This window comes from Macrobrachium nipponense, chromosome 32 (genome assembly GCF_015104395.2).
Source record: "Macrobrachium nipponense isolate FS-2020 chromosome 32, ASM1510439v2, whole genome shotgun sequence".
Lineage (NCBI taxonomy): Eukaryota > Metazoa > Arthropoda > Malacostraca > Decapoda > Palaemonidae > Macrobrachium > Macrobrachium nipponense.
In genome coordinates, this window is record NC_061094.1 from 41735725 (window position 1) to 41749883 (window position 14159).

The 14159-nt window shown below is 34.1% G+C and overlaps 1 protein-coding gene across 7 annotated transcripts in view; it reads right to left on the minus strand.

Annotated features, from left to right (window-relative positions):
- Positions 1-4431: 4431 nt before the first annotated feature.
- The window catches only part of LOC135207478 (inositol hexakisphosphate and diphosphoinositol-pentakisphosphate kinase-like), a 173083-nt gene continuing 163355 nt past the window's right edge, over positions 4432-14159 (minus strand). For all 7 annotated transcript variants that reach the window (XM_064239225.1, XM_064239224.1, XM_064239230.1 and 4 more), the window contains 5 exons: positions 13701-13891; positions 12989-13183; positions 10639-10725; positions 7446-7634; positions 4432-5606 (listed from right to left, as the gene is read on the minus strand). In XM_064239225.1, coding sequence (XP_064095295.1) covers positions 5489-5606; positions 7446-7634; positions 10639-10725; positions 12989-13183; positions 13701-13891 — 780 coding nt within the window. In that variant the 3' untranslated portion in view covers positions 4432-5488. The remainder of the gene's footprint in view (positions 5607-7445; positions 7635-10638; positions 10726-12988; positions 13184-13700; positions 13892-14159) is intronic.

Consider the following 14159-nt stretch of genomic DNA (forward strand, 5'->3'; position numbering starts at 1 on the left):
TGCCAATAATTCAACTGGCTTTTCTATAGATCTTACTAAAAAGGTTCTTTAATCTTCTTCCTCTGATAACAGAAAAACAAGGAGGCTTCCAAAGTGGGAGAGATTTTTATTGTTTGCCTTATTTCCAGTGATTCCATAGAAATTTTGAGTTACAGCCTCACATGTGGAGACTATCCTTCAGTCTCAGAAGGGTAGAATTTTCAGTGGAAGCAGCTAAAGCTATCATTGAATCTGGCAGGGTTTCAATCCTACCTCTACTAAGCAGCTTGGAACCAATTCTGAAATGTGTTAATACAGTTGATGCCTCTCTATTCCCCCTAAGAGCAGAGTTCCTTCATTTCCTCAAGCAACATAAAAAGCTGTTAGTCTCAGCTATAAAGAGCTTTCATCTCTCAACAATGATTTCTCACTAGTTTTGTTGTGCCTCTTTTTGCTTCCTTATGAACTTTGCACGCGGTCTTCCACCTGGATATCACTCTAAAGACTGTCTTTTTCTGGCTTTTGCACCTTCAAGACACAATTGCAACCATCATGCTCAACCTGGTAACATCATCCATACTGAAACTTAATAAGATTACAGTCAGCGACTGACTTTGTGATGGAAGGCAAAAGATTTTAGGTAGCCAGGACTGTTTGAGAGCACCCTTCACCATTCCTATTTTTTCCACATCAGAGATACAGAGAATCTCCTCCTTTGTGAATAATTTACCTTGACCATCTACAGACCAAGGAATACACAAAAGATACATCAAAAATATTTCACTTCACAGGCCCTTCCACTGAAGAAATTTGTAACAACAAAATCTCTAACTAGCTTAAGTAAGTATTCTTGGAGTCTATGAAAATGCGACAGACAGCAAAGCTGCACAAGCTCAAGTTCTTGACCAAGAAATAGGACTCTCTACACAGTATCTGAAACATAAGTTTTTTGTGCACACAATGTTAATGGAAGGTGGAAAAAAAAGTTAAGTATATCTTAGTTTTACCACTAAGCTGATTAACAGCTCTCCTAGGGCTGGCCCGAAGGATTAGATATTTTTACGTGACTAGGAACCAGTTGGTTACCTAGCAACGGGACCTACAGCTTATTGTGGGATCCGAACCACATTGTATCGAGAAATGAATTTCTATCACCAGAAATAAATTCCTCTGGTTCTGCGTTGGCCGAGCTGAGAATCGAACTTCGGACCACCGGATTGGTAGCTGAGTGCGAAATGCACTTAGCCAACATGGAACTAATGGAAGGTGGAAGGAAGTAAAAACTGACTTCCATTAATTTGTATCTTTAGGATGTAGCCTATAATAGGTTGGACACTTACTGGTTAAGAGTTTAAACAGTTCTTCATCCTTTTCATCTTATTTACAGCATCTCTAGAAATACAGACTGCGGTTATTCACCACTACATTGAAAAAAAATTTTGAGTGCTTTTTTAATCCAAGTCATATAGAGGATTACGTACATAGTATTTGCTTTGCATATAGGTGCTTTATTTCACATTTTTGGGGGGTCTCCTCCACACTTACACAACTCCCTGTTCCCATCAAACCCTGCATTTATTGCTAATCATCTCCGCAGAGAGCTTTCTGGGATTTGAACTCATGCTTATAGAAATGACAAGTCTGTGGTGAAGGACAGCACACTTCTTAAGAGAATACTGATTGCTTTATACAAACTCATCATTTACATAAAACCTCCCTCCTCACTGCACCCCTGATTTCTCACAGCCTCCATTCGCCCAACACACACACACATACAAAAAGTGACGACTGCCTATTGTGAACTTGTGGTTACAGATGACGTGTGACAGTACTAGGCCCCCCAGTATTCTCATTCTCCAGATTCGCGGAGTCACACATTCGCGGATTTCTCTCTGGAACATATCCCCCACCCAATTATTCACAAGAAATTTGCCCATTCGCAGTATTTTTATATGAAAAATATCCACAAATTCCTTTTTTTCTTTTTTATCAATTTCACCATAAAAGGCAATTTTTGTGATAAAACTACCAAAAAACACCCAGGTATAAAAATTAATTCTTGAGTTTTAACTAACAAAATAGGCCGTTTTAAACATTTTTATAGGGGTTCGAACTATTTGCCGGTGTGTGTGTGTGTGTGTGTGTGTGTGTGTGTGTGTGTGTGTGTGTGTGTGTGTGTGTGTGTGTGTGTGTGTCTGGTACGTATTCTCCGTGAATATGGGGGGACCACTGCTCCAATATTCTGGCTGTCAGACAAAAGACCTCTTGATTATGAACATCTGAAGACCCCAATTTTAGGTTATACATGAGATGGAACTCACTAAAAACATCAATTTTGTTTCATTTTCTGCAAATTTACTTCTATGTGTGTTAGGGGGAAATACTTTCAAATCCTATAATATAAAACTGTATCCTATAAAGTAAGCTGCTCTGTTACTTCTAAATGCCAAATGATACCAAAGTTCAAAGGTAAAAAGTCTGATGATAAATCTAATCCTATCTCTGATACATGTACAACAACACCATTGTTTTCTGAATTATGAGCTCTGTAACTCAGATCCATAAAAGTGCATGGTTTACTTTTAAAATTCATAATCTTTCCTCTCTGAAAACAGATTCTCAGAGCACTCCAGTCCATGTTAGTACTGTATAAGTATGGATATCACAGAGTCACAATCAAAAAGTCAGTCTCACACCTTCCAATGGTGTGGGGAGCATACTTTGTCAAGACATGTGTACTAGGTTCAGGGACTGTGGAGTCAGGAGGCTGGCTCCTTTCCCCCTCCAGCTTAACTGCTAGATGCTAATATCCATTTACTTTGGGGTTAAAGTTGGGTCAAGTGAGTGAGCTGTGAGAGGGAATTAAGTCCAAGGCCTATTAAAAGCCACCTCAGTGCTCCAACAGCGAGTCAAATTGCCCTCCCCTACAGCAATGAGTTTTGCAATAATTTGCTTCACTAGCATATGAAAAGGATCCCTCCCAAACAATACCATCTTGGCCTCTTTGAATATATATGCTCGATATTCAAAATCCTAAAATAAATTTCTAAGTAAAGTAAAAACTCCATCTATTCACTATAAACTTATTGAGACAGATCTTTTATGTAACTTCTTTGAGAAATAGTACATACTATTCTAGTGTTAAATTCAATTCACATTTAAATCAGCGGTGCAACAAAGTTCTCCTTTGCACATACTATAACTGCAATAGTGTTATTACGTACAAGGTTTTTTCAGTTTTAACTTTCATTGTTTTTCAAATTTTTTTGGAAATTTATAACTTAACAATGCAGTTTTTCAGGAAATATGAAAGCACTAGATAATTAATAAACCAAGACTGTCCAACAGTCATCAGAATTAATGGATAAACTCCAGCTTCCTAAGTAACCTATAGCCTTTTAAATGTTAAAATATTTCTTTCATCAAACTTTTATCTACACTGTAATAATGGAATGCTAAAGGGATGAGAGTGAGAAGAATTTCAGAAACTTCATACCTACTTTACATCAGGGTATAAATCATTTTTGTAAGTCCAATAAAACTGAATGAAATATATAAGTACTAATACGTTTTGTAAACTTATAAGGCTGTTTATAGAAGGCAATCCAAGGCTTAAATCCTTACTGCTAGAAAACAATATTGTGCAGTTAATCAATTTCTTCAATAAGCATGTAAACAAGATTCCATACAAATATTAATCATTAAGAATATCAGGCCAAAATTCAATTGGAAAAGGAAAGCATACATTCGTGCAATAACTACTAAAAGTATATTACATTAATTAAGCCAAACAAAGCAAAATACAAATGATTTCATGAAAAATAAGCAACCAATAAATAATTTCTATACCTAATAGTATGCAAATAATCATCTTCTCTACAAAAAAAAATGTACATGCAACTATTGTAGGTCTCTTATCATTACTACCGTCTACTCAAAATCTTACTCTGTGCTAAGTCTTTGTATTATCCACCTGAATAATACACACACACAGGCAAAACACTTAACTAAACTACCATAAATAACGGGATGGAATAAAATTCAATAAACATCATCAAATTATTAAATTGTTTTTCCCACTAATTCATAATATGCACTGAGCATTCCTTTATTCTCTTCCAAATAATTTCCTTCCTTTGATCACATTTCTTTTCTTAATTTGTTTTCAATGGTTATAATGTGAATTATGTCTTCTGTAGATTCTTAAGACATAAGAGAAACATCATATTGTAATAAGTATTTGCCTAACATTTTTCTCTCATTCATTTTAGCATTCTCTCTACAGCATATGTATTCTTTCCTGAATTGGTCATGTTCAATGCTAAGTATCTATGAGCAGATACCAAAACATCCTGGTCAAACATGCAACAACTCAATTAATTTTTGCATTCTGAAGCATACTAATCAGTGACAAAACTTTGCTGACAACTAATTAAGGGAAAATAAAAGATATTAAACAAGCAATTTAATTTACATATTCAATGGTAATATACAAAATGCACCAAACTGATGAAACAGTTCTACAAAATATCTACAACAAATATGAATGATTATGTTATCTATAAAAATATTATTCACAGAATTATATAAAATGATACAAATGTTACCTAACTATACATACAACATACCTCATAATAAAAAGATGAGGTTACTAATATGAAAGGGGAGTGGGGCTATCCTCACATTTAGGATGATAATGAAAGTGATGGTAATAGCAATGATGATACATAAGAATGAAACTAGTTTTGTATGCATGAAGACTGTGACTTCTTATGTGCTAATAAACATTGTCTCAAGTGATGCAATTACAGTGGGTGCCATGCTAAATAAAAGATAAGAATAGTTTTCAAATGTCAGAGGAGAATGCTGCTATTAGATACTTGCCATTCATGCAACTACAGAAATGTGTGCTGGCATAAAGGTTTTATTCAGAATAAATGCCTACAATACAGCTCACACTACTTACTAAGATAATCTACATTAACTTTTTACAAGTATCTCCATGAAATGTTGTCATGCATGTATTCAAGTACTTCAAATGAAATATACTAGGACTTGAAAAGTAGATCATGAGCAAAAGCACATCTGAAACTCATCTCAAGCACACTAGGTATGGAAAGAAAATATATATTTATCTATCATTTACTAATGAATGTTTTGCTGAAGTTAACTCGATATCTCCCAAGACTTGTAATAAGGATGAGTACAAAAATTATTATGGTACAGTACAACACAGTACAGTGATTAAATTGAAATTAGAATTTTCTTCCATCTGTCTTGGTATGTTCACTGGTTTATGGATGCCAGATTTGTGATAAAAATTATTAATTTTCATTTTAAAAGATAAAAAGTTTTATTTTCATTTAGGGAACAAAGAATTAGCATAAACTTAGTCATCATTCAGCCAATTTACTTAGTAGAAACTCAGCACTGTTCATCAGCAATACATTCTAGCGATGAGCTTCTTATAGCTCGTAGAATGGGATTTACACTTTTGTGTAACATCCATTTAAGACCTTTTCTTTGCACAAGGTGCTGATACCAGAGGACGTGCTTGCGGAAGCTGATGGTGTGAGACCAATACGAAAATAGTTGTAGATCCTTTGAGGCCAAACATGGATTCTGATCTGCATTCATAAAAATCAGATCATATTTTTCATGAGTAAACCAAAAATGAAGATGTAAAATTTAAAACTATGTCTAGAAGAAGCACTTTCTGAAAATTCAAAAGAAGACATGAATTGACAGTAAAGAAACAAATTATAAACAAATGAGGAAGAATGTCTAAAAGCATCTTAGAAAGCAACCACTTCCTCTGCTTGCCCTCTCACCTCAAAACCAACAGACCTGAAGCAGAGTAATAACCAACGATCTTCACAACAGTAAGAAAGATGACTAATAATCAAGACTCATTAACCTAATAAACTCAATTCTAGAGAGCATATAATCTGGCAGGGTTCATGCACAAGCAAAAAGGATCAAAGTACCAACTTATCAAAGTACCAACTATCTTGGACTAAAGGGAACTAATTACATTTGCTATGCTTTGGTTATCTTGGCATTAGTTGCAAAAGAACAAGAGACCAACAATTCTCCACTGAACAAGACGACTTGCTAGAAATCTGTAAAGAACATGGCAATAAACACAAAATACAAGTAGAACAGATCCTGAGGATAAAATACTTGAATATTTCAATAGTTTTCACCTATGAAATATAAAATTCATATACCACATTAATCGCCTAAATTCAATCACCAGCTTAGCATACATCATAGGAATACTTGATTAAAATATTTAATAACGCAATGTATGTAGCCACATTTGCAGCATGTCTAAATGCACATATTATGAAATTCTTATTCAATACATATGAAAATGGACTGAAAATTTCCCAGTCATGGATTGAAAGATAATGAGATTAGAAATATAGGATAAGCACATAACTATGGTTTAATTTTTCATACACAGAAAAATAAAGATGCCTGAAAATACTTCTATGAGTTCTGTACCATACATAAGAATGTCTAACTACAGAAATCATTTGTGAAAACATGATGCCTAAGATCCTGAAACCTTTTTCCCTAAAAGTGAAAATGTAACCTTCCAGGCAATACCACCCATTCCTCAGCTCTTCAAAATTTGCATTAATTGTAAAAAAAAAATTCTGAAATAAATAATGTAGGTATTCTGTAATGACAATTGCATACATTACTATTATTACTGGCTCGGCAACACTAAATATGCGTAGCTGTATCTTCTGTGATACAAGAAAGCTAGCCTTCTAAAAACTGATGCTAGCATACTATAACAAGGCTCTCTTTTAAAAGATAATGAATCCTGAAAGCTAATTCATACAATTCTATAGTTAACACAAATTTCTAAAAATTCATAGTCCAATCTCAAAATAATCTAAGCACTCAATAAACTGATAAAAATTCTCTCCTATTCAGTTGCAATACACACATATGTATGATATGCAATCAGTCACATGATCATTCTTTGTGTGAATAAAAAGAAAGCATCTGCATTATACTTCGAATTTCATTTCATATAGAAAAACAAAACTCCTCAAAATAAGTATTGTAAGATTCTCAAAATAATAATATTCAAACAGAGGGAACCACAACTGATAGACAAGTCACATTGTATGAAAAACATGTCATAAACTTTTGGACAGTTAACAACACTTAGGGCAAGTGAATGCTGACAAAATGTTATAGAGCTCCTTTTTCTTACATTCACTTGGAAGTCATTACAAAACAAAATAAAAATACACTGAAAGTATGCCACAAGAAACTAAAGAATAATCAACTTAAAAAAAAAACCAAAAGAATAAAAATCACACAACTGATTAATTTTAAACTGAAGGCAAGGAGGCTGGCTACGTGCAGTCATACAAAAGCTACATACAATATGTACAGAAAAAAAAAGTATTAAGGCATGCTAGAAGAAACCCACAACTCACATTTCCAGCACACTCTTCAGCTGCTCTAATTTGCCTTTCTTCTCTTCTGTCTCAGGGTCTGCTCTCTTCTGTTCAATTTCTGCTAGAAGTGCTCTTGCTATATCAAGCACTTCTTGCAGTTGTTTGGGCTTCTTTAATTTGACATGGCCATCTTTATAGCCATCATACTTAGCAAAAAGCTCAAAAAATCTGTGGTAGAAAGAAACAGTACACAAAATTATTATATGAATATAATTTAGTTAATCACAAATATAATATTGTACATCTTGCATAATTTATTTGCTATCAAAACAGGAGTAAAGTCAAAATAAAACAGTGAGCTTTGAAACAAAGAGAGCTTAGCTTGAATTCAATGATGACTAGGTTAGCTTCCATTCAGAAAGGACATAAATCTAAGATGTTATATGCACATGCATTAAACTACATATTATGTATGTATTATCATTTACATAATACCTGTTAACTTCTATATGTAATTATTACCATTTACAGTACTGTCCTTTATATATAAAAATTGTAACATTATTTTCCAAAAATTCATTAAGTTTCAGAAAGATTATACATTCATACAGCCATCTCTCCTCAAAAACTCTTGCACCTAAAAGATAAATGGGGTGATGAAGGAAACTAATGAAAGAACACCATTCCCTTCCCCCATCATCCAATCCATACAAAATATTCATTACACAAGCTTCACAAAATTAAATCTCAAAGTAACATCCTTCAAACTTTCCACATCACAACTCTCAATTCTATCATGAGTTTTCCATATAAGTATATACATATAAGTATTCTATTCTGGATTTCTTCTCTGGATTACTTGTCTGAGTAACATTTCTCACTTTATTGTCTACCATGCAATGAGTGGATCTGTCAACCAACCCTTGTCTTGTATGTACATCCATCAAATCAACTCTTTCATATTTTTTGTGCTTAGTAAAATGATCAAATGTCCTGTATAACCTTTCAAAACCACACAGAACCTTAAAACATCAAGAGCCTTCAAAATTCTCTAAAAGATACTCATTACTCTAATTTTCACAGGCTATTCAAAGCTCTTAAGCACTAAATCTCTCTCATACCATTTGTTTAAACAGTCAGACTAGCTACTTAGCATCTTTCTTTCTTGCCAAACATGTTCCTTTTATGACCACAACAAGCTAAGCAAAAGTAAAATTTTCCTAAAAATATTTTCTTTTCCTCTCACATTTTTGTTAGCTGGAACATATTCACTTATTAACAGTATTTTCTTCATGACTTGCCTTGTTTCAACTATGTTTCACATGTTCCAACAGAATTCCTCATGCAACCAGGGCTAATCCTACCTCACTCCTGTACGTACTATATCTTTTTTTCCCATCAAATAAAATCACTCTTTGTACTTTACAGTCCTCTACTATGCCTTACCCCTTTACTCAGGTTGCACAAGTTGCCATGATGTTCAGCTTCCTCTCTTCAACACACATACTATTATGTATATATTTATCATCTCTACAAAATTCGAGAACGCACGAAACTACAGAAGATATTCCACTTTCTCTATGTTTGCAATAAAAATAAGAAGTGGGGAGGATGCTTTAAAATTCTGATGGAGAAATAAGAAAAATTTGTCTATTTCAAATTAATATATACTTCTTCTATGTTTCAGAAACACCAACTCTAACATAATCCAGGTACGTATAGTCAAACCAAAATCTCGTGCTGGATAACAGGAGGTGTCATCAGAATGCTTCATATTTGAATCTAAAAGTTTAGGGTCTTTTCCTTTGTAGACAAAAGGGAAAAATGTCATTGGTTTATTAGTAAAGCCGGATTAAGTTCTGAACTGGATGGTGCGAGACCAATTCCTCCACCCACACTTTCGTTTCTTACTTTTCTCTTTTTTCCTTATTATAAATTATTATGAATAATTTACATCTGGAATATTGGTAGCCTCACATACCCGATCGTAAACTCTTGTCACATTGGTCAAGGGCCCATTGTTGACCTTTTCTCTCGCAAAGTAATTGTGAACGTACTATGTGAGTGACCTGGCTGAAAACACAAGAGAACACGTCTGCGAGTACTTTCTTTACAAGGTGAGCCGAGTGAATGACAATGTACATATACAAAACACTGTCACATATAGACGAATTTCAATCCTTTAAAGACGTGACCCCCAGTAACCGATAAAATCTTTCCGTAAAATCAACTTGGCTTATAGGGAGTTTGGAGACAGTCTTATTCTGGGGTAGGTAGTGCAATTAAAAAATTATAAAAGGCTATCTCTTATGAAATCTCTACATCTGTACGCTGTGAAGGGTCAACCATACCTTGCCTTTCTGTTTCTTTAATAGGCTCTATCGTTTTAGATGTTAAAATATAAAATGTCTTTTCAAGATTCTAAGTTCTCTAGGGTGGGGCCAGGAAAAGAATACAGCTCTGCCAGATCTATTTATCTTTTTTAATCTCAGCCTCATGGTTAATCCCTCTCTTATGACTTTACCCGAGATCTGTCATTTACTGTACTTCATTTTCTAAGAAACAAAGAGTACATTTTGAATCTTGATGATTTTCTTTTCTTTGTGTTTTTTTGAAATAATAATCACAGATCTTGTAATAATGCCATAATTAAAGCCAGTGATTATTATCCCTATTCCATTTTAGCAGTTATTTATATATGTATGTGTGTACTAATAATTCCTCTTCAGTCTAAATGCACGCACACAAAAACACACACGACATGCAAAGGCTACTCGAGGTCGCATTTAGAAGAAATGAAAATCAAATCCGGGATAAATACAGAGCGAACACTCCATCTATGCGCTTAATCCACGTTTACTGCTAAGGTTTTAGGTTTAAGTAGGTAAGTTTCCTTATGGGTAAAATGACCACTCGCCAAGACATTCTGGTTTGACTATAGTATAACTTAATACTACCAATGAGGCAGCATTAAATTTGCATTCAAAAAATTTTTAGTTAAACACATTCCAAATAATCATAATATCTTTATTACATTCTTTAATCTAAAACTTCAAAAGAAATATAACTATGAAGAGTTGTACATGTATGAGGGATCGAGTCAATCATTTAACAAATATTCAAAACCCTGCATATACATAGACACATTTCAAATACCTCCTCCTCTTGCTACAACAATACATATACTAACTATTAAAATTAATACAGTATATCATATTACAACTGTACTTACTTTGGATGCCTAACCTCCATCTTCATTTTCTGCTTTGGAGTTCTGTCACCATGCCTAATAACAGCCACTACACACCGCAATTCCATCCTGGAAGAGCAAGGGATTAAATATGATGAGATATTTGTACATACATACATGATACATAAATACATAACATACATAAATCCATATAAATGCATCCATGCACACACATATACACACATACACACACACATATATATAGATTATATTATATAATATATTAATATCTATATAGAATATATATATAATATATATATATATAATATATATAAGTAAATATATATAATATGATATATATGTATATGCTATATATCTGTGTATATAGGATATTAATATAAATATATATAATATATATATATATATATATATATATATATATATATATATAGATAGAGATATAGATATATATAATGAATACTATCTTTTGTGACAGATACAGGGAAAAGTGTCAATCGAAATGTTTGGTTGGGGATTAAGTCTAGCAGAAGGCACTGACAAGTCATACGAGAGTATGGGTTTGTAGATCCAGAGCAGTTACTGTGTGGAACTGGGGTATCAGATGATTGCATATTAGGAGGCTGAGTTATTCTTTGTACTGGTTTACTGTGGACTTTTCCTCTTTCATGCAAAGGACTCTAAACAAGGAGAGATGCCAAAGTCTGGTCTAACAGTCTATAATTTCAGTCACAAACAAGAATTCCTCATGAGCTACATGTAGATCATGGTGGTGACCTATGGGAAATGATGAGTGAAACATCTTGACACACATGTCCTTGTCACCTAATATTTGAGGCTTTGTGTAAGCACCCAGACCTCCTTTTGGAAAGTGTGCCTGTGTACCAGGTTGGACCTTCAGAGTTTGACTAGCTGAAAGGTGTTGTTTCTGAGCATAGCACCTTCCATCTTCCTGGCTTGCATCACATGATAGTTTTGGCAGGGTTAAAATTGTTTTAAGAAATCCCTAATAATCCTCTCAATTGTTTTTTATTGCCACAGACATATAATTTGCATAGTATAATGTTTTGGTGTCTCTATCACTGGCCAGGTCACTATCTTGGTTACTAATACCATTTGATCAAGTGCTGAAAAATCTTATCCAAAAGTTATTAGGTGGCTTTGTTAAGTTCCTTGTGGGTAGCAGCACAACTAATGCAGTGAGAGTGCAAGGCAGATGTAGACAGGCTAACATGAGGGGTACTTGAAGATACTGGGTACAGTACTCCTTTCTATAGCAAAGCACATACCAGACTTCTCTTGAAAGGTATCCTTGAGGTGTAGAATTTTTTTTGTCGTTGGATATTTTTACACATCATCTGCAATCTAAAATGAGAATGTCTACCTTGTTAAGACTTACTCTTCAATGCACTCCAAGAAGAGCCCAAATGTCTCTTGGTTATTGGATGGGATCCAAATGCTAGAGGGGCTTCTTCAAAGTTGTTTTGAATCAGCTGAAGGGACTCAGCAGAAGAGATGATGCTGTAGCAGGAAGGGATGAAAGGCCCCTGACTTTAAGTCTTTTAGCCAGGTGACAGGTGGGGACAAAGATTAGGCTAATTATGGTGCGAGGGATTACCACATCATGCAAATCTTCTCTCAGAGCCAATTGGCCAGCCTTTAATGTTATCTGATAGTTGCCTGGAGATCTTCACAAAAGAAATTCTAGACAAGACCATCCCTGATGCCTCTCCCTATCAGAAGTACTTTGCATTGAAGAGGAAATGCCCTAAATTAACTTCTAATTAAAAAAATTATTCATTCTCCCTACAGTCCAACCTTCAAGATATCCCCTTAGCACATCTGGTCAGCAACTGTAGTAACCTTTGATGCAAGTATTCTAGCTTCTGGTCAACACTTTTCCCTTCAACCTGCTGCTCCATATAAATGTTTTAGTTCAGAGTACAGTATAAATCTCAATTTACACATACATTGCCACTGCTAAAATAAAATGAGTAAATGCCATTAAATATCATTTTAACTTTGGCATTAATCAAGTAAACAATCTGATTATATGAGCAAAACTTAAAATGTGAAATCAACCTACAAAATAATAAAGGTTTGAAGAACATTTCCTTTTAACTACAATAAAACTAAAGGATGGAAGAGAAACATTAAATTAACATCTGAAGAACACAGTACTTGACAAGTGAAATTCCATAAAAATTACTATAATTATAGTAAGATACTGTAGAGGTGTTTCTATGCCTACGTATATAATCATTTCATGAACAAAATTCATTAACATACAACTATGCGTACTGTACATTCTTCCCAGATCATAAACAATAAAAAATAGCACTGTTCTACATAGTAGTATTATGAATATACTTACATTTTGCCAAAAGTTGTTGGTACTATTGGAGGATCATCCAATTGAAAGGGCATTGCCCATGGAATGTGAAAGGTTGGAGCCAATTCCCTTAGGATCATATTTCCAAGTATTTTTGCACAGTCATCATAATATTTACATGAGTTTTTTACAAAACTAAACCCATTGACATCACAAACATACGATTTTCCATTGGCCCTGAAATATAAAAGTAGCTGCATTAAGTACCATTAATTTATCTACATCCTTGAGACTACCGTACCTCATTTAAATAAAACGATACTCAAAATAGGAAAGTGATAAATAGGACAGTTGTTATACTGAGTTAGTCAACACCACAGACAGAAAGTAACAGAAAATGGTTGGATAAATGGTATAAGTAGTATATGTAACATTTGGTCAGAAGAACCTCATGGATAAGAAATTCAGCTGGAGTAGTTATATGGATTAAAAATGTAAACAAGGTCTTTGGAATGGAAACATATTACTATAAAGTAATATGTTTACATATCAAATGAAGAAAGAAATATACAAAGTATTCAGTACATTATGTAATCAACGGGCAATTATGGTCAGTTTGTGTGTTTACATAACTCCAGCTATGCTAAACAGAAGAGATCAGTTCTCAGTATGTATATGTTTCATAATTTACTCTTTTACTGGCAGAGTATGACAAAAAGTAAAAAATACGCAAACAAAATTTCAACAAACCTACCTTAACAAATCAAATCCACACACAGTTTGCTTAAAGGCAATACAGACTTTTCTTGCTATCAACTTTTCTGCATTGGATAATATAACAGGATATCGTACTTCTTTGCCTTCACTATCACGTTCTACCTTTCCATCAAGGGCTGGAGATTTTCGAGCTTCTGCATGAGCATAATCAGGACCTACTGTATAAACCTATAAAAAAACAGACATTTTAAAATTAAAATCAACTCTTTGAAGCATAATCCCATTTCAATACTATAACCGTATGTGTGTCTGAACAAACGATCACACTTAACAGAAGAGATTCTTCAGTTCCTGATAGCAGTCCATGCATTCTGGTTCTACCTGCCCTCTGATGGTAGACTAAATCAGTGCCTGTGTTGTCTGAACTTGCTATAAGGCAAAGAGAGGATGGGGCAGGGGGAATTCTAGTAAGGTAATAGGTTTTTATATGAAAAAC